The 21,151-nt window shown below is 53.7% G+C and overlaps 1 protein-coding gene across 3 annotated transcripts in view; it reads left to right on the top strand.

The window, feature by feature from the left end:
- Window positions 1-10,797, top strand: part of Scube1 (signal peptide, CUB domain and EGF like domain containing 1) — a 122,260-nt gene extending 111,463 nt beyond the window's left edge. The window contains exons 17-23 of one of the 3 annotated variants that reach the window (XR_013046533.1): window positions 1,531-1,692; window positions 3,133-3,300; window positions 4,179-4,340; window positions 6,865-7,062; window positions 8,465-8,617; window positions 8,833-9,119; window positions 9,965-10,044. Coding sequence is in view for 2 of the 3 variants with exons in the window: in XM_006980248.4 (XP_006980310.1) it covers window positions 1,531-1,692; window positions 3,133-3,300; window positions 4,179-4,340; window positions 6,865-7,062; window positions 8,465-8,617; window positions 9,040-9,119; window positions 9,965-10,117 (1,076 nt within the window). In the remaining variant the exon portion in view is untranslated. Of the gene's footprint in view, window positions 1-1,530; window positions 1,693-3,132; window positions 3,301-4,178; window positions 4,341-6,864; window positions 7,063-8,464; window positions 8,618-8,832; window positions 9,120-9,964 lie in introns of all 3 variants that reach the window. The other 2 variants (XM_006980248.4, XM_006980249.4) reach the window with 2 other exon arrangements.
- Window positions 10,798-21,151: the final 10,354 nt, after the last annotated feature.

Here is a 21,151-nt window from a genome sequence, read left to right as displayed (position 1 = left end):
TGGCCCCTCAGGGTACCACCTAAGAAGTAGGGAGACCAGGCCCAGAAAGCTGTGAGAGAGGGGCTGGAGATAACAACCACAGCCAGACCCAGGCAGCCTCCCATGGGAACGGCCTGTGAGAGGGAACAGATTCCGGGTCAGCACAAGGCTTGGGTGGTGGCCCTCCGGGCAGAGACCTAGTCCTCATGGGGATGATGGACAGTGTGCACAGAGGCAAAATGAAGCTAAAAGGGCAGGGCCTTGCAGCCACAGATGCGACTCCAAGTCCCACATGCCCTGGGTGAGTGGTCCTCACTATGTACCATCTCCTTGATGTTGAAGAGAGGGAGGTGACCATGGAAGGAAGGCTAGATGCTAAATGTGGGACAGAGAGGCCTGGAAGCAGGTGTCTCACCCTCAGGAGAGGAGAGGGGTGTCTAGGGAGAGTCTGGGGAGAGGGGGCTCCAAGGGTGCGGCCACTCAAGCCTGGAATCACCCGCTGATCCAGGAAGTCGAGGAAGCGGGGGGGGGGGGGGGGGGGGGTGAGGAACATGCAGAGACTTCCCACCCTGCTCCCAGGAAGGTGCTGGAGAACCAGCCTCAGGAGCCCCGGACAAAGAACATGATCTACACATGTGCATGAGCTCCAGGAGGGACAGTGAGGGGCTTGTTGATATCGTTCTCTTCCTTATCTGGGAATCATTGCCGGTTTTCAGAAACCTAGTCACACAGAACAGAAAATGGGTATATTCCAGCTATGGACACTGTGTAGCCCCCTGGGCGCACACTCGCTCCCCTCTCCTCTCCTCCGCCCCCCTCTTGTCTGTGTGTCTCTGTATATGTGTGTCTGTGTGTATGCATGATGTGTCTGTACATGTGTGTGTATCTGCCTGTATGTATGTCTGAGATGAAAATGCAGTCCATACCCATGCATCCAACTGGGCAATCTTCCTCAGCCTCCCCTTTACACATCTGTCCTCTCACCTCTGGCGGTGACAAATGTGGCTCCCTTTGCCCCTGGTCAGCCCTTTCCTATGAACATCTTCGGTGGCTCTCAGCAGCCCATCAGCCTGGCTCTCCGCTGCCCTGTATCTCTGCAGGACTCCACAATAGTCTGTTCACCACCAGACCCTCTCACCCAGGCCTTCTGCTGGTCCCCAGGTTCTGCACTGTGTTGTGTCCTTGAGTGCCAGCTCGCTCAAACAGGCAGGAAAGGAAGAGGTAGTTTGGGATAGGGGGTGCCTGATAGAGGCATCTAGGGGACAGGGATGTTGGGTAAAAGACCAAAAAGGCTGAGGGCAGGATGTAGGCCAGAGAGACACAGAAGTCCCAATGGAACCCAGAGACCAGCTGTGGTGAAGGGTTGTGTGAACCACTGTAAGAAGGGGCAGTGGGGTCCAGCCTAAAGGGTCCTCACAGATGGCTGCCACCTGGGTGATGCTCTCCGCTCTTTTGAATAGGCTCTTAAAGCCCCGGGGGTAAGGGCTGTGTTCTAACTACACACAGGGAGAGGCTCCTGACCACTGTCTCTCTGTCTCTCTGTCTCTGCAGTATCCTGTGCACCTGGCACTCACTTCAGCGGTCAGCCAGGCCAGTGTGTGCCCTGTGTGTCGGGAACCTACCAGGACATGGAGGGCCAGCTCAGCTGCACGCCGTGCCCCAGCAGTGAAGGGCTGGGTCTGGCCGGTGCCCGCAACGTATCCGAATGTGGAGGCGAGTGTGGCCCACCTGGAGGGGGAGGGCTGGGTGGAGACAGGTTCTGGGCAGGACCCACCATCCCTTCATGAGGCTCCCAGAGAGAAAGCAAGTGCCATGTACGGTTGTTATAAACTGTGACGTTGTCCAAAGCTCTTCCCTTTCCAAAGCCACACAGTTTCCACATAGTCACCACTCACAAGAAAGGCCTTACGGTGTGCACACACAGTCATGGACAGACCAAGGTGTGGCTCGTAACAGAACACACAAATGCCAAAGTGACACTCCAAGGTCTACTAGGTGCTCACTCAAGCCGGGAGATCGACTTTAGCCAGAACTTCCTCTACATAAAGAACTCAACGTGTCGTTTGCTCTGTTGGTGTCTGGGAAGCCAGTTTTCAATTTTCCAGGGGCAGTTGTATTAGCACACAGCCCTGCCATTCACTGCCCACCCAGCCCCCTGGGCACCGAGGATCAGAGTTCCCCATAGGCCTCCCCTGCTGAGCCAGGCTGGACTCACTCTAGAGAACAACGCACCTAGGGCTCAGCCCTGGAAAGGCATATGGTCCTGGAGGGTGCATGAGTAGAGCCCTGGAGGAGTGCAGACCTCTGAGCCTTCTCCAGGATGAGAGCCCAGGCCTCAACAGAGCCCCTGGGGCTGCCAGCTATTCCCTGATCCTCTGCCCACCCCCAGGAATGTGATCCCCAGGAAATAGTAGCTATAAAAGCACAGGGTAGCCATGGGAGGGGACAGTCTCCATGTCGATAGAAACTGAGAATCTCAGGACCTGGGTCAAGAGGACATTAAACCTACTCCACATCAGAACACCTGTGCCCACGTTTCTGAGGGACTACTGAGCTCAGGATGGCTTTCCTGTGGTCCTTCTTTGTCCCAGTTAGGCCCTTGGTTCTCAGAGACCCTCCCCACCCTCCCTACCCTCCCCACCCTCCCCATCCTCCTCACCCTCCCCATCCTCCTCACCCTCCTCACCCTCCTCACCCTCCTCACCCTGTCCTGCTGAGAGATCAGACAACATCAGCCTAGAACCCAGGCTATGCCTTCTATGAGCACCTGAGACCTGCCCCTGGGAAGCTGGGGCATGAAGCCCCAAACACACCTCCTCCTCTGTACCCCAGCTTGACAGTGACCTGCCCCTGGGAGGCTGGGGCATGAAGCCCCAAACACACCTCCTCCTCTGTACCCCAGCTTGACAGTGAGGCCCTTTGCTCCTGACTTAGCCCCACCCCATGCTCACCCGGTGAGAGATGGGAAAACAGGCTGGCAAGGCCACACAGCCAACTGTTAGCCTCAGGACCCCGAGTCTGGTGTCCCCAACCCCAGTTGCCCATTCTTTGTTCCCACCCACCCTGGGACACCTTTTCCAGGGAGGGCAGGGGCCACCCTCTCATAGCCGCAGCACCCCTCCCCCTACCTGAGCCGTGACTTCTGACTTCCAGGCCAGTGCTCTCCAGGCTACTACTCGGTGGATGGTTTCAAGCCTTGCCAGGCCTGCCCCGTGGGCACATACCAGCCCGAGCCTGGGCGTACCGGCTGCTTCCCCTGTGGAGGTGGGCTGCTCACCAAGCACACGGGGACTGCCTCTTTCCAGGACTGTGAGGCCAAAGGTAAGGGGGTCAGCTCCTCAGAGACACACTCCCTGGCACCACCGCGTTCTCCTTCACAAGGCTAACCCCAAAGTCAGGGGAGGGAGTCTAGAGAGTCCAGCGGTGGACAAGGGTGACCAGAACCATGTCACACACCAGAGAGACTCAAGCACCGGAAGTGTCAAAAGTGGGGGATACCAGTACCTCAAGGGAGTAGGTGGGCTACTTACAGGGGAGGGAGAGGAAGATGATGGAAAAGAGGATGATGGGAGTAAAGGAGAGGAGATACAGTCAGGGCAGCAGTAGCAGAGGGGCCTCACGAGAGCAGAATTAGCAACCTCAGCCACCACCCTCCAGGCTTCCCCTCTCCTCTGCCCCGCCCCCTGACCATCCCCTCCTCACTCACTGACCCTCCCCCCCAGTTCCCCTGCCCTGCTGGCCCTCTGTGACCCTGTGCCCCCAGCCAAGGCCAGGTGGCCGGACCCTCAATGCCACAGAGCCTGCCACGGGCAGAGGGTCCCCTGGGTCCCCTCCCACTCGGTGCCAGGCAGAGCCCTGCAGCCCCACCCTCAACTCTGCTGCCCATTCGCTTTGTAGAAGCGTCCGGGGCAGCTCTCCACTCCCCCTCCCTTCCTGCCCTCACCCTCTCCAGTCAGACTGTCGCCCCCACTGCACCCTTCAAGGAGGTCTGGTCCTTACATCATTGCTGACTGACTGGAGCCCCACACCTCCTCGGGGTGGATAGCACACCCCCTAGGCTCTTCCTCGCTCTCGCCTTTGGGCTCACTTACCCCATAATGGTGAGGAAAATCAATCGAAGAGGCCCTTTGGTGAGGAGGGTCTTAGGAGCACAGGGGTTCCACTTGCCTGTCAGCACCCCGCCCACATGTCCCCTGCAGTGCACTGCTCCCCCGGCCACCACTACAACACCACCACCCACCGGTGCATCCGCTGTCCTGTGGGCACCTATCAACCCGAGTTTGGCCAGAACCATTGTATCACCTGTCCGGGCAACACCAGCACCGATTTTGATGGGTCCACCAACGTCACTCATTGCAAAAGTAAGTGTCGCTCTTAGCAGGAGGCAAGCTGGGAATGCTGGGTAATGAATGGGGAGGGGTATAAGTGAGATCTGACCTCCCTTTCTGAGAGGAGACCGCTGGCCCCAGGCAAAGCAGGGGGGCGGGGCAGCCCATGCTCTGCCCACTCTACAGTCAACAGGATTGTGGTGCCACAGTTCATAATTCCGATGCATGCTTGACACCACCTGAGCCTTAACCCAGGCCAGACCCTGCTCTAGTTTCTGGGTACCCAGGGAAAGAAAGCAAATTCCGCCTGCACATGGCAGGCTGCGAGGCAGCTACCGAGGCCTTCAGCTGTACAAGGCACATAGCACCTAAGCCACCACCTGCCACCATACAGAATCCAAAAGCAACAGAAAATGGGACTGGGCATGGACCCGTGTGGAAGGGCATCTGAGGGACTTGGGCTCCAAAGGAAAACATGGTACAGACAGCTTGGCCTTTACCTACCAGCCCCCAGCTCTGGGCACAGCAATCTTCGGGTGTAACAGGATGCTAAATTAGGGCTTTTACTCCATTTCTGCGAGTTTTTGTTGCTGCTGTTCTTTGTTGTTGTTGTTGTTGTTGTTATTGTTGTTGTTTTGAGGGTCTCTCTATGCAGGGTCTCTCTATGTAACCCTAGCTAGCCTAAAACTAGCTACGTAGACCAGGCTGGCCTCGAACTCACAGAGATCCACCTGCCTCTGCTTCCTGAGTGCTGGGATTAAAAGTGTGTGCCATCATGCCTGGGTATTTCTCAGGGTTTCTAGTTTTCGCACTTTCCCCAATAAGTTCTTAGTTCCTCCCCTGGCTGCTGGCCACATCTGGAACCACCCAGAAGCCTGAACAGGTTGATGGTTTGGTCACTCCTTTGTGCAGGACTGTCCCCAACCCTACCATGTCACCCCCTCCCTACATCATCTGTCCAACACAGAAGAGGCGCCCCGGACACTTTGTTTTAAAAATTAATTAAATATTATATTTAACTGGAAAAAAATAACTTAAAAAATATGTTTTAAGGAAGGTGGGGAAGCCAGATGTGAGAGAAGATTCTAGAATAGTGGAGGCAGAACTGCTTCTCAGAAACTTATTTTAGATTAGGTCTCCCTGTGTAGACCAGGCTAGCCTAGAATTCTTAGAGATCCACCTGCCTCCACTTCCCAGGTGCTGGGTTTGAAGGCATGTGCCACCATGCCCAGCTCTCAGAACCTTGGAAGTGGAAATGTACAGAAAATTTACCAGTGTTTACTATTTATAGTCAACTTCCTTTGAAGAACTGAAGTGGTAAGTTCAAAACTAGGAACCATCTGGCTCATAAAATGTTACATCACAGCCAGGCATGGTGGCGCACGCCTTTAATCCCAGCACTGGGTAGACAGGGGCAGGCAGATCTTTGTGAGTTTGAGGCCAGCCTGGTCTACGGAGCGAGTTCCAGGACAGCAATGACTGTACACAGAGAAACCCTGTCTTGGGGGAAAAAAAAGTTACATCTGGCCTCTTTAGATGAACAGCTTAGTTGGAAAGAAAATAAAGAAGCAGGGCAGACAGCACACACCTGTAACCGGAGCACTCAGAAGATTGGGGTAGGAGGATCTCAAGTTCAAAGCCAGCCTGGATTACAGAGTGAGAATCCTGTCTCAAAAGGTTGGGAGGGAGGATGGCTCAACAGGTAGAGGCACCTGTGGCCAAGTAAGGACAGTGGAAGCTGTCTTCTGATTCAATATGCGCGCGCGCACACACACACACACAATGAGCAAACAAATGTACTCTTTTAAAACGAAGAGGCTAGGGATGTAGCTCAGTTGGTACGAGCCCTAGGTTCCATCCCCCAGCACCACATAGACCTGGCTTGGTGGCACACACCTGTCGTTCCAGCACTTGGGAGGGAGGTGGAGGCAGGAGGATTGGGAGTTCAAGGCCATCCTTGGCTACGTATCAAGTTTGAAGCCAATCTGAACTCCATAGGACCCTGTCTTAAAAAAAAAAAAAAAAAAGAGTGGAGGGAGAGCAATGGGAAGGTTGGGTCTACTGCTGTCCTCTGTGTGGCCCGCCTGCTTCTTTCTGCACCTTCACCCCTGCCCTGCCCTGCCTCTGGTAGGCCAAGGCGACTGTGCCCAGTGCCTGGAGGGATTCAGTGGAGCTGAGGAGTGTCAGGAAATGCAAAGGGAGGCCTCCTTTGACCTTTCACACCTGAGACACAGTTGGGATGTGAGGCTAGCTGGGAGCAGACAGCCTACAGAACTCCTAGGGTGATAAAAGCTGAGATACAGAGGCAGAGAGACACAGCGTGGCCTGTGCTGGGTGAGGGAGGCCCATGAGAAAGAAAAGCCTGGGCTGGGTGTCAGGGAACTCTCTGGTATCAGCTGAGGCCAGGATCCCCCTCCCCAAGCCCCGTGGGTCAGCACAAGGCCTAACTAGCTGGCACAGGAGCACCTGCTGGTGCTGCCCCGCACCTCTACTGCCTGTGAGGCTTAGAACATCCATGCAGCCAGCCTGACAAGTCCTTTGACCGTGGTTCCCCCAGACCAGCACTGTGGTGGCGAGCTTGGTGACTACACAGGCTATATCGAGTCCCCCAACTACCCTGGAGACTACCCAGCCAATGCCGAGTGTGTGTGGCACATCACGCCGCCCCCCAAGCGCAGGATCCTCATCGTGGTCCCCGAGATCTTCCTACCCATCGAGGACGAATGTGGCGATGTCCTGGTCATGAGGAAGAGCGGTATGTTCTGGGTTTGGGGCTGGGACGATAAGAGCAGACAGCCCATGTGCCCGTGCCCTTCTCCAGATTGGCAGAAGGGAGGACTCTGAAAGCAGGTAGCGCCGAGGTCCCCATGAGGTAGGAGAGAAGCCTACTTGAGCCAGGCCTAAGAACTGGGCCGTGCAGAACTCTAGGGAAAGGTCATGAAGGATTAGGGCTACCCTGAGATGGGCATCGGGACCTCGTCAATTCTGGTCTCAACCCTTGCTATTAGCCAGTCCCTTCCAGTTGTCCAGCCAGCTGCAGTGCCCGGTGCCCACTTCATATCGCCACACCTCCAATGAGACCTGGGAGTCTCCTCCTATTCCATAGGCTTCTGACCTCCCTCGGGGGCTTAGAGGAGCCAAGGGCCATCCAGACACACATAGAGATGCCTGAGCTAGCCCTTCCTGAAGCCCGAGCTGTGCACCCTATCGGGTGAGGGAAGGATGGGAAGGGATCAACAGAACAGGCCTTTAGCAGGGGTGGAGAAAGAGCACACCCAACAGGCCACCGCGGTGAGAAAGCCTGCAGGGACCTGGCTCTGTCCTCAGCATTCTGTCCAGAGGCTTTCCTGTGACGGGGTGGTGGGCACCCTTAGGAGTGAACTACAAATCAGAGTGTTAAAGAAGAAGGCCAGAGGCCCAAACAGGCCCCAAACGACACCACTGGTCTAGAGCTAGACCATCTGCAGAGAGAAAGACAGGTATGGGGGGAGGGGGTGACTGCCATAGGTCCTATGTGGCTTTGTTGCCTGGGCATTTAGGACTTGTTGGCTGGCTGGCAGGCCAGGAAGCCCCAGTGTACACATGGAGGACTGCAGCCAGAAGGAGTGAGGGGCCCGCCCCGCTGGTCTGAGCCCAGCCAGAACTCCCTTCTCCATCCATTCCCATCAGGAGCCACTGACCACCCACAGGCAACTCTCCCGTGACTATCAGGGAGGCAGCGTAGAGTTTACCCTTGTCGCTCAGCCTCAAGGGAGAGGGCTTTCTAGACCTGAGCATCATCCGGTAGCCTTGGTCCATGCCGACTCATCTCCTACATCTGTTACTCTTTTGAATCCCCCCCCCCCCCCGTCACAGTCTCCTGTCCCTGTCACAGAGGAGCCATGGGCCTGAGGGAGACAGAGGCTGTAATGGGGGGTTCAAAAGAGGAACAGGAACATGGCGGGAGGGAGGAAGCAGTGGGGAGACCGTATGGGTCGGGTGAGGAAACAGGCCTCAGAAGGTTGAGGTGAGCGGGGCCAGGTGAAAGGCAGGGCGGGACAGAGGAACGAAGGGGCTGCTGGGTGGTCGAGTGCCGGAGACGGATGAGGAGATGGGGGAGGTGAGTGGCCTGAGGCAGTGGGCTGTGTGGAGACCTGAGGAGGTCTGCATCCTCGCAGCCTCGCCCACGTCAGTCACCACCTATGAGACATGCCAGACCTACGAGCGGCCCATCGCCTTCACCTCCCGCTCCCGCAAACTCTGGATCCAGTTCAAGTCCAACGAAGCCAACAGCGGCAGAGGGTTTCAAGTGCCCTACGTCACCTATGATGGTAAGGCACCACTGTCTTCTCACAGCCCACTCGGCACCGGCCAAGGCCTGGCCTGGGGACTCAGGAATGAGTTGTACAGCCCTGCCTTAGCCGGGGCACAACCCCAGAGACAGAACTGAGGGCGAGGTGGAAACCCGAGGGGTGTGGGGTACAGGTGAGAGAGGGGGGGCCCCTGGTGCTGTCTGTGGGCTTCACAGAAGGTCCTGCCCCACCAGGGTTTGCGAGGTTAAATAGGGACAGCTAAAGCCACCAGGAGGACAAAGCAGGTGGAGGGGACCCCAGAAGCAAAGGCCAAGAGACAGCGCTACATCCAGCCACCACCAGCTGGCCAAGGCGGGTCCAGGGAGCTGGGGAGGGCAGAGGAGGGAGGTGTAAGGTCTCAAGCCCCCCCACCTTCCCTCTCCCTGCTGGCCGGCTCCCAGAGGACTACCAGCAGCTAATCGAAGACATCGTGCGCGATGGGCGCTTGTACGCCTCGGAGAACCATCAGGAGATTTTGAAAGTAAGTTTTTTTTTTGGGGGGGTGGGATCCCTGTGATTCTGGGAGAATAGATGGAACCATCCCCGCCCTTGCCCTGACTCCTGACCCTGGAGAAGGGATGGGAGGAGGGTGCTGGGTCAAGGGCCCTGACATAGGACTGGGTCTGGACTGTCTGCCACCCCCACCCTCCTCGTCCAGGAGGTTTGAAACAAGATGGCTGCCAGGGAGATGGGGACCAAGACCTAGTGAAGTGCTTGGACTGAAATCCTCGGTCTCACTCTCCCGTCCGTGAAATGTGGGCGGTTCTATGATCAGTGTCTAAAATCAGTGGAGTCCACCCACTGCCACTGGGCTTGGACCCCATCCTTCTCATCCTGCCTACTGCCTTGAGAAGCAGGACACCATATCAGAGGGCAAACCGTGACTGTCATACACACACACACACACACACACACACACACACACACACACACGCACGCACGCACGCACACACACACAGCACAGCACAGCACAGCACACGCACTAGCCCAAGGCCCAGAGGATCCGGCTCTCACTGCATGGAACCAGTCCTGGGGATCAGCTTGGGCTTGGTGGGCCCTGGCTCAGCCTCCTGATGGTAGTTCCCTCAGCCTTGGGGTTCGAGAACAGGAACGGGGCCACGTCCCCCTGGCCCACCTCACTCAGCTGTCACCATGCTTTCTGTCACACCACGTGGAGCTGGGTGCTGCGATGGTCTGACAGGCACACGGTTGACCAGCTGCCGCCCTCAAGCTCCCGGACTCTCCAGGAGCTAGCTAGCATTGCTGTAGGCAGAGACCAGATGCCCTGCCTGCCCTCTGTCTTACGGTGCCCCTCATGTCCTACAGGATAAGAAGCTGATCAAGGCCCTCTTTGACGTGTTGGCACACCCACAAAACTACTTCAAATACACAGCTCAGGAATCCAAGGAGATGTTCCCTCGGTCCTTTATCAAACTGCTCCGTTCCAAAGTGTCTCGATTCCTGCGGCCCTACAAATAGCCAGCCAGCTGTCCTGCTTAGGGATAGTGGGAACCAAGGAGGAGGGGGTGTACCTTCCCTCTGCAGCAGGAGCTGAAAGGAGGCGCCATGGGCCTCCAGGTGGCCTTGGGCAAAGCCATCCGGCCTCTACCAGTCTGTGGAAGGCCTGAACCCAGCCCAGACCCCTTGGGTGGGTCTGCCACTCCTGTGTGGAAACCCTGCTTCAGAAAGCCTTCACCAATCTTTTGCCTCTGTTTCCCAGGACACCTAGAGCATTCTCTCCTGAACCACCTCAGTGGGCCTACCTGGGCAGGACATGCTGTACCCACCATGTGGGGAACAGGATTGCTGTGCCCTTGGCCTGATGTGTTGGGAGAGAGGAGCGTGGCCACTACTGTAGGTTCCGGGAAGCCTAAGCCATTGTCACCCACAGAGGGCCAGGCCAGGAGGGGTGTGTGGAGGCGCCATCTGGGGGGGCGTTGATAAGCTTACGCCAGTGCCTGTGGGACCGCCACACCCTGCCAACCCCTCCAGCCACAGGCACAGGACAGCAAGCCAGGTCATGGGGCTCAAGGGACTCTGTGAGAGATGGAAAGGTCCTCCGGGAGAGGAATCCATGGACTTGTGCTTCGCCTTAATAGAACGTCTAATGAAGTTCTCTATATATATAGATATAAATATTAAATATATATACTTCTCTGTGTGGGCGGGTACTTTTGAAGGGCTCTCTTCAGCAACTGTTGTCTTATTAACCACTGTTGCTATTTAATTACTGGCCTCCCCCCCAGTGATTAAATTGCACCTCCAAGCACTTGCCACCTCTGTGTGGGGGAGGCCAAGTGCCCCCTCCCCCGGCCTGGGGAGAACACAGGCATGCTTAAACATGCGGTTGAATGTGACTTCTAGGGGGTTGGACTAGCATTGACTTGGGGGGTGGGACAGGGGGGACTTCACAAGCAACATCACTGCCCTCAACAGAACGCAGTGGAAAGCAGCCTCCCCCCCTCCCCCGGGTACTGGCGCTCGCTGACTCTGCACTGTGCCTGCAGGTCACCAGAAACAAGGCCTTCCTCAGGGATTTGCAGGCTGTGCTCAGAGAGCAGCCCCAAGTCTCTACTGCTTCGGGAGGAGACAGCAAGGCCCACAGAGAGGAGGCCTCCATGGCGGAGGCTGTCCGAGCCTCCCTGATGCTTCTCAGTCTCTTAAAGAGAGGAACCCCTGTGTGGCCAAGCTGCATGGCGTCCCACTGGCTGGGGGGTCACCCCCTCACACAGAGCTCTTGCCTGTGCCTCGGACTGCTTGCCGCCAGCTGTCAGATACACACAGAAACTGGTCTGCATTTGTCAAATTAACGGATGTTATAACTCGGAGGAACATGGGGGAAATCTCAAAACGAACTCCAAGTTTTCCTGGTCCCCATCCCACCCTGATGACCTAAGGGAGATGTTTCAGAAAGCGTATGTGGCTCACCGAAGACTGAACAGGCATGTGGGCAAGTGAGCCAGGCCTGGAGAGTCACAGCTTGATGACAAGGTACAACAAACTCATCTGAACTCCCTTGGAACTCAGGGACAAGTCACCGCCACCCCAACAGCCCACCAAGCAGAAGGGATCACCAGCGGCCACCACTCTCTTGTGGAGGGCAGCAGGTGGACTCTGCACTTGGCGGTAGGACCGGGTCAGGGCTGTTGCCGTTCACAACCCTGCAGCCCCGCTGTGCCAGGGAGACGCTTCCTGTCTTCCTGTTGGACCACTGGTCATCCCCAGAGGGACCAACGTGCCCCAGCACGAACCCAGCAACACTCACCCTCTCCAGGAAAATGAAGCGAACAAGGGCGGATGGAGACGCACCCTAGGAGGGAATGATGGGAAACAGCTCAAGAAATTCGGGTGCCCAAGAAGCTCTTCAGGGTGTCATCTGCAAACTGGAGAACCAGGGAAGCTGGCAGGATTCAAACCAGAGACACCAGAAATCGGTGTGGCCAGCCTGAATGCCTGAGCCCAGAGCACTGTGTTGGTCGTCTGTCCCAGGTCCAGTGAATTTGCCCTCCCACCAATTTTACTCCCCACCCCCACCAGTCTACTGAAGGACACCACCAACTTAGGTGAGGAAGGGGCTTTCCCCTGGCGCCTGATTCATCCGCTAATTAATCTTTTCCAGAATACCACTATCACTGCCCCGCTGCCCCATAAGAAGCATTTGGAGGCTCGGCCCTGCCCAGGCAAGTTGACGTATCAAATTAACTAACCCACTGAAGGGCTTCAGGTTTAGTTTTTAATCTCCTCAAAAAACCAGGAAACGTCGGAGTTCTCCGGTTTTCCTAAGTCCTGCCTACAACTCCTGAGGGGCTTTTGGCGGTTGCCACCCCTGTGTCCATCAACACACCCAACACCCAACTATTTCCTCTCTCCAGAGTGCCCACCCCCACTGTGGCCACATCGTGTCCAGTGTCCCCTGAGGAGGAGCAGGTACGGTGCAGGCCCGGTCCCTCATTCTCATGCTCAAGCTCTTCCTTTTGTAGCTCTCATCCTTGCCCCCCCCCAAATAGCCCCCAAAGCCCTAGCACCTGGCAAAGGCGGGGAGGCCTGTGTCTCCCAGTTTCCATTGGGCTTGGCCCTGCTCCTGGTAGAACTCTGCACCCGAGGCAACCTGACGACCTCTCTGGAGGTGAGAGGAAAACCAAGCGGTCCCCTGGGTTCTGGGAGATGGTCACCATATGAGACCTGGAATTGGAGGCACCCCAACAGGACACCCAGAAAGCCTTCCTGACTTGTGTTCCTGGCACCTCTCAGCACTTAGCTTGGCAGTACCTACCTGAGGAAGGACAGCAACCTGGCCCGAGGGTCAGTGGTCAGCCCAGCCCTCCACTCGTGGGCGGCAACAGTGAGGCAGGTCCTCTGCCACTCAGAAAGGGCCTTTTAATTGTCCTGGTCATTTGTACTGGGTCCAGAGCCTCAGGGCTGTGACTACACTACCCTTCTCACCCTGGCTCCTTCCCCAACTCTCAAGCAGCACAACCACGGAGTCCCTGTGGCCCCCAACACTTGCCACACTGGCTACTGGGGGTGACCACTATCCCCAGCTCTGGCTCCCCCCAGTGCAGTCCATCCTCACTTTGAGTGGTCGCAGATACTCTGGGGCCCCAGCCCGAGACGGAGACCTTGACCACCTTTCCCCTCTTGACAGCTTTTAGTTTGGGACATGCAGATGAAATAGAAGCAAAATGCAAGCCCCAGATCCTGGTTCAAAAGCTCTACTAGGGAACCTGCTCACCTCTGCCTTCTACAGAAGGAGGCCCCGGCTGCTCGGGCTTGGGGTGGACCCTAAACTGACATGTAGAAGCTAAGTATCTGCCAAAGCTTCCTCTTATCCCTCTCCCAGCTCTGGTGTGACTGGACCCCAGACAACAAAACAAATAAGGGCCTAAAATGAGTTGAGTCATTCAGCGAACATTTACTGGGTACCTCCTGTGCGCCAGACTTCTGACTGGGGAACAACATGAACACAACAACCTACCCAGGACAGCAGCCTTGCCCCATGCCTGCTCACCTGCTACGGGACCTGGAGGACAGGAGGGCCAACGCTTTCTTCTTGCCCTAGGACTAGCCTAGGAAGTGGGACTGACCTGGCTGGCAAGCACTGTACAGCTTTGCTTCACCAAAGATGCACAGAGTGATAACTCAGCCCTTCTGCTCAAGCAGGCAGTGCCCAGCTGATGCCATTCGGACTGAGGCTGAAGGACTTGTGAGCGGAAATGTCTGTCAATCATGGAAGCAGGACTATTGGCGCCTCTCCAGGGCATGACAGTACTGGGTGGGCTTTGTCCTACTCAACCTGTCAGAACTTTTGTCAGAGGTACCATGTGGTGGTTGGGGGGGGGGGCTCTTCAGGGCCCAGGTGATGTGGCACAGCCCATGCTCTCTCCCCCAGCACCCTGTTTAGACAGCTCCCAACAGTGAGTCTTTTGCTGGCTGTGGCCTCCCCAGCCTGCACCCAACCATGCCAACGCAGAGGCCTGGATGGAAGTTCTGAATGTCTGCATTCCCACGACTCAACAGGGGGCAGCAAGGCACGGGAAATTCACAGTCCTTCAGTCTCAGGCCAGACACTAAGCTGAACCCCCTCTGCCCGGGGGCCCCAGCCCTGGGCACTTGACTCTGAGAGACCAAGTAAAGTGCCCTAAGTGAAGAGTGAGAAGCTAGAAGAGTTAGTGTTGATGCTGGTGACATCTTTCTTCTTTACGCACATTCGGAGAAAGGATGAACTTGGCCGCTCCTGGGTAGCAGTCAGGGTCCTCACCAGCCAGACATGAACTGTCACTACCACTACAATGCTTGCACTGACCCAGAGGCCCTTGGCCCTACATGAGATGTATGTCACACTGTGCATGTCAGCACGAACAGGGGAAGCAGCCGGGCTTTCAAACACATAGTCAGAAACCACAAGCTTTGCCAAGGTCAGAGCCATGTGCAGCCAGAAGCCATCCACACTGCTCTGGAGACGGATGCACTCCTGAGCCCCAGCCTTTGCCCCGGCCTCCAAACATGCGCAGTCTGTTCAGGCACTGGGTAGTAGTCCTAAGGCACACAGACCAATATCCATGTAACCGCATTTGCCTTCCAGCAGCCTCAGATAGTCAAAGCTTTTCTCTACCATGTTTCCCCCTATGCATGTAATTAAACACTTGTGGGAATCACCTTAATAATAAACAGGAAATGAGCCTAAGTGTTGTCCACTTCTCATTTTCTTTAGAGTTATGATTGGGGGTATGGGAAGGGAAATGCCATTGGAATCCAGAAAAGAAAGCAAGCAAGAAATGAGGGCCTTGAACTTTAAAAGCTCATGTCTTCAGACTCCGTGTTCCAAAAGCAAGATCTGGAAGAATAGATGTCGGGTCCTGCGATGGCAAAGATTTCTTAATTATTTTTTGTAAAGGTTTTATTTTACTTTTAATTGTGTGTGTGTGTGTGTGTGTGTATGTGTGTGTGTGTGTGTCTATAGTGTCAGAAGATGACTACAGTGTCTATAGATGCCAGAAGATGTCTGAGATCCTGGAGCTGGAGTTAGAGGTGATGTGGATGCTGGGAACTGAACTCAGGTCCTCTGCAAGAGCACTACATGCTCATAGCCACTGAGCTATCACTCCAACCTGAAAGTTTTCTCTCTCTCTCTCTCTCTCTCTCTCTCTCTCTCTCTCTCTCTCTCTCTCTCTCTCTCTCTCTCTTTTACTTCATATTTTATATATGAGTGCTGTGCGCAGATACCTACATGCCAGAAGAGGGCACCAGATCTCATTACAGATGGTTGTGAGCCACCATGTGGTTGATGAGAATTGAACTCAGGACCTCTGGAAGAGCATTCAATGCTCTTAATCGCTAAGCCATCTCTCCAGCCCCCAAAAGGTTTCTTTTTTATGCTTTAAATTTTTTGGGGGGGGGGGTGGGAATTTAGCTCAGTGGTAGAGTGCTTGCCTAGCAAGCACAAGGTCCTGGGTTCGATCCTCAGCTCAAAAAAAAAAAAATTTTTTTTAAGACAGGGTTTCTCTGTGTAGCCCTGACTGTCCTGGAACTCCCTCTGTAGACCAGGCTAGCTTGAACTTACAGAGATCCTCCTGCCTCTGCCTCCCAAGTGCTGGGATTAAAGGTGTGGGCCACCACTGCCTGGCTTATGCTTTGAATATTTTATACCTGTGTATAATGTATGTTGATCATATCCATGCCCCTCCCAGCTTCAAGTCCCCCTTTGCCCCACCTAGCATATCTCCCTCTCAACTTCATGTCCGTATGTATGTATGTGTGTATGTATGTGTGTGTATGTATGTATGTATGTATGCGTGTATGTATGTATGTATGTATGTATGTATGTATCCCATTGAGTCCAATTGGTGCTACCCATATGTGCATGGGTATGAACCATCATTTGGGACATGGGCAGCTCACAAGTGACCATACCTAAAGAAAAGCAGCTCTCGCCTCCCCAGCAGCCACCAACTGCCAGTAGCTCCTCAGCTAAGGGAAGGTAGAGCCTCTGGTTCCTCTCCCCGATCCATGTTGAAGTTGGAACTGGATTGATCTTGTGTGGGGAACCACAGCTGCTGTGAGCCTGTGTGTGCGACAGCCACGCCACGCCCAGAAGGCATCATTTCACAGCTCTCCTTCCCGCCCCCATCCTCTGGCTCTCCCATTCTTTCCACCACCACCCTCACTTCCTCGGGTGTCCCCTGAACCTTGGTGGTGCGGAGGTTCTAGAAATGTCCCATCTGAGCACTCAGCAGTCACTTGCCCTCAGCATTTGGACTGAGTCTGCTCACAGCTCTGAGTCTGCATCCACTGCTGCCCAGTGCAGAAAGCAGCTCTTGACTGTGGCTGAGAACAACACAAAGCTATGGAGATAAACACAAAGATCCAGAAGGCAGTGTGACAATGGGCAATGCAGCAGGGCCTGTCTTAAAAAAAAAAAAAGAAAAAGAAAAAGAAAAGGGCCTGGGAGGTGGCTCAGTGGGTAAAGGGTCGGCCTGACAGGAATAAAGGCCGGAGTTCAGATCACCATCACCTACATAAATGCCCACCTTGAGTGAAGCCCCGCCTGTAATCCCAATGCTCAGGAGGTGGATACACAGGGATCCCTGGAGCTAGCTGGCTGACCAAATCAGCAAGCACTGGGTCAAAGTGCATATGCACCCATACACACATGGACATGCACACACCATACACATAACACATGCCAAAAAGAAAGAAAGAAAAGAAAACAGGAAAACAAAAGTCCCTAATACAACTTTTTCAAATCTCAAAAGCAAACAATATTAATTCAATGAAACACACAATCCTGTCTGATAAGAGGATTTTTTTCCCCAGACAGTGTTCCTCTGTGTAGCACTGGCTGTCCTCTCTCTGTTGACCAGGCTGGCCTCCAATGCAGAGATCTGCCTGCCTCTGCCTCCCGAGTGCTGGGATTAAAGACATGTGCCACCACTTCTCAGCTGGATTTTTTTTTTTTTTAAATTTAAGTGCATGAAAATGTTGAACATCCTACACAGTATAATTATTTCTTTATCTGGGTATAGAAGGTAAACAGCAGCAGGATTGGTACTGAGACCGGCCCTGGGTTCTCCTGCCTGCAGACTGCTATCTCTCTGGATGGGGTATGGGTGGAATCCCTGTGCACTGGGCCCTGTGATGCCTGAGCAGCTCACTTCCTATGTGACCCCTCAGGGGCACTCCCAGCACTCAAGCCTCCTTCAGGGCCTGAAGCCACGTTTCTGATGTTCATGATGCAAGAGCCTTTATTTACCCCCACACCAGGTAGTTGTACATTGATTAAATACATGTTCAGTGGCTCAATAAGGAGGTGACTTTCGAGCTGAGCCTGAAGAGTGATGAGAAGGACCCAGGAGTGGCAGACAAGGGTCCTGCTTAGAGAGCCGCAGGATGAATGTCTGCAGCCAAAGCCCAGTGGGGAGCCAGGTGGTGGTGGAGGAGGAAGAGGCGGTGGTGGTGGTGGTGGTGGCAGTGCACGCCTTTAATCCCAGCACTCGGGAGGCAGAGGCAGGGGGATCTCTCTGAGTTGGAGGTCAGCCTGGTCTACAGAGCGAGATCCAGGAAAGGTGCAAAGCTGCACAGAGAAACCCTGTCTCGAAAAAGAAAAAAAAAAAAATAGGACTCTGGGGTGAGGGACAGAGAGGCAAGGAGTCTGGAGAGAGCATAGGGCAAGGGCTTGCAGAGTGGTGGAGGATGTGTGGGGCCATGAGGGGCCTCCTCTTTAAGAAGAGTGAAGCCACCGGGCGGTGGTGGCGCACGCCTTTAATCCCAGCACTTGGGAGGCAGAGCCAGGTGGATCTCTGTGAGTTCGAAGCCAGCCTGGGCTACCAAGTGAGTTCCAGGAGAGGCGCAAAGCTACACAGAGAAACCCTGTCTCAAAAAACCAAAAAGAAGGAGAAGAAGAAGAAGAAGAAGAAGAAGAAGAAGAAGAAGAAGAAGAAGAAGAAGAAGAAGAAGAAGAAGAAGAGGAGTGAGGCCGAGGGGCAGTCAGACGCAACCTCAGCAGTGCGAGACTGGAACAGTGAAGGGTCCCAGCTTCTGAGAGATGAAGGTTGAGCATGTGAGGCTGAAGTAAAGCCGCTGAAATGACTGCTCCGTGGGTAGGTTTTTACTGTAGATGGGAGAGACCAGCCAGAGGCATCTGGAAGAGTCCAGAGTAGCCATGGCTACCTCTGGGAAAGGAGGGCAGAGAAGGGAGTGGACTGGCATCTCTCTCAGGAGCGGAGGTTAAAAAAAATGGGGTGGGGATGGACCCTGCCATTATAAAGAGGGGAGTAGCTGGGGGGCGAGCTGTAAGCTGGAACAGCCTGGGAACTGGCACAGCGGGGAAATGAGGAGGGTCGGGCGGCTAGCATGGAGCTGTTGATATTTATAAGGGGTACATGTTACTAGGGACCAGAGGAGCCTTGGAGGTTAGCTTGGGCTTTGATATATTATAACCACAGATACGTGGCAATGGAGAGTCAAAGGCCAGGGAAGATAATGGAGGCGGCCCCTTTGGGCAGGCAGAAACCTGCTTCCTAAGGAATGCCGCCAGCAGCCCTTCTCTAGTTAGGTCCCTTTTGGGGTTTGGGACCTAACAGTGCATTTCAAGGGGCTAGGGGTGTGTGTGTGTGTGTGTGTGTGTGTGTGTGTGTGTGTGTGTGTGTAGCTACCAGGAAGCTACAGCTATTTTTGTCATTTGACGGGGAGAAGGTAGGTTGTTTTTGATAGCTGGGCATATTGTTTCTGCAGGCGGAGTAGAATGGTCAGGCTAGAGCAATTCTTTAAGGCTAGGGGCTATAGCCTAAAATAGCATGACTCAATTCCTCATGACCTGAGGCTATTACCCAACATCCTTCACGTGAGTTCCCAACACTGGCCCAAAGCAGCAGGGTCAAGAATCCACGGTCTGCAATTGTAACTGAGAACCAGACTAAATGAGGTTTTGCTTGGCCCTTACCTGACACACTTAGGTCCTCATTTTGTTCTCACCTTTACTTTTCCATTTTGGCCAACCATAGATAAACTTTTATTATATATATAATACTTCATAATAGCCGCATAATAAACCCAGCAATTGATTATGAGTCAGTTAAACACAAATCACATTGACAACATAATGAGCTTGCTAAATAAGCTTCCTGTCTGTGGCAGATCTTAGGCACACATTATTGTTGCTTGGAGTCTTAAAAGGAATCTTTCTTACATTCTACTCTTTGTCTCACAAATTTCTGGGAGTTTCAGTGTCACACAGCCGTGAGGGCTGTTCAACGTAACAGAATTTCCAATGACCTTGGACAGCAAACCGTCTTGTACAAAGCAAGAAAGCAGACGGGAGAAAAAAATAGAGAGACAAACATGTATACGTTACAAAAGGCATTGCCTCCCTCAAGAGTGGAGAGTGAGTAAGGGGCTACTTTTTGTTCATAGAGATACAAGGACAGTTAGACACATTTGCCAAAACATGGCCATAGGGACTGTTCCCAGGGATGGGGCGGCACCTCCTCTCTTAGAGAGCTGACAGGACAGAACAGAAAGGAACTTTTAAATCAGAGGCCAGTCAAGCCTTGTAGCAGGCCCCCAGACCTTAGCACAACTGACGCCATGGTGGAAGTACCATTTAGGCCATAAACCTCAGCACGTAGGCAGCCACCACCCGCCAAAACGAAAGCAAAGACCTAATCCATCCAAGTCCATAACTCTGGGAGAGTTGCTTCTGTCTAACTATTCTTTTTTGTTTGTTTTTCAAGACAGGGTTTCTCTGTATAACAGCTCTTGGCTGTCCTGGAACTTGCTCTGTAGACCAGGCTGGCCTCGAACTCTCCACCTGTCTCTGCCTCCTGAGTGCTGGGATAAAAAGCGTGCACCACTACCGCCTGCCTCTGGCTAACTATTCTTGCTAACTGATATATGTCAACCCAGGATACGGTTTTTGTGCTTAAAAGCTCACACTGAGAAAGGATTATACTGTAATCCTGAACATCCACTGAAGGCACGGGCGACCTAATAAAGACTTTCTATGGACTTAAACCTGTGTCTGAGTAGTCTTCTCTGGTGGATACCCCACAACACCATAACATGGGAATGAGAACAGACTAGAACAGAAAGCATTTAAAAACCATAGTCCAGCCTGGTGTAGCAGCTCATGATTTTAATCTCAACACTCAGGAGTCAGAGGCGAGTGGATGGATCTCTGAGTTCCATGCTAATCTAGTCTACAGAATGAGTCCCAAGACAGCCACTGACGGGGCAACAAAACAAAAACAAAAACAAAAATCCAAACAGACCTTAAGCCAGAATCAAGCCTTAAGCAAAGTGATTCAATTTGCTAGGTAAAATTGAGGGAGGGTTCACCAGGAGCCAGGAAGAAGTGACGGATGTTTCCCAGTCCACCCACCCCCGGTTGGAGGGGGGGAGGGCTGCAGACAGCCAACAGTAGGCTATATAACTGGAGTACCAGAGTTAGTGATACCTGCCACTCAGAAGCCAATCACCAGGGACAGGGATCGAATCTTCTAAATTGTGCTTTATTCACAGAGTCAGAAATCCAAGAAGGCAGTTGTCTAGGGACCAGAGGAGCCTTGGAGGTTAAATGGGGCTGGAGAGGTGGCTCAGTGGTTAAGGGTACTGGCTGCTCTCACAGAGGACAGGGGTTCAGTTCCCAGCACCCAGATCATGGTTCATAAACACCCATAACTCCAGGGAATCCTACACCTCCTTCTGGCCTCCACTGTTGTGAGGTAATTCCACCAGAGAACATACACAGACACTTTTTTTTTAAAGATCCCTTTTTATTTTTTATATTTTATATTTTTATATGCATTGATGTTTTGCCTACATGTATGTCTGTGTGAGGGTACCTTATCCCCTGGAACTAGAGTTACAGACTGTTGTGAGCTGCCATGTGGGTGCTGGGAATTGAACCAGGGTTCTCTAGAAGAGCAGCCAGTGTTCTTAACCTCTGAGCCATCTCTCCAGCCCCACACAGACACTCTTCAAGTTCAATGGAAAGTCTGTATTGCTGACTGGCAGCTG

The sequence above is a fragment of the Peromyscus maniculatus genome, chromosome 20 (genome assembly GCF_049852395.1).
Source record: "Peromyscus maniculatus bairdii isolate BWxNUB_F1_BW_parent chromosome 20, HU_Pman_BW_mat_3.1, whole genome shotgun sequence".
Taxonomy (NCBI): Eukaryota; Metazoa; Chordata; class Mammalia; order Rodentia; family Cricetidae; genus Peromyscus; species Peromyscus maniculatus.
This window is presented reverse-complemented; position numbering and strand designations above follow the sequence as displayed.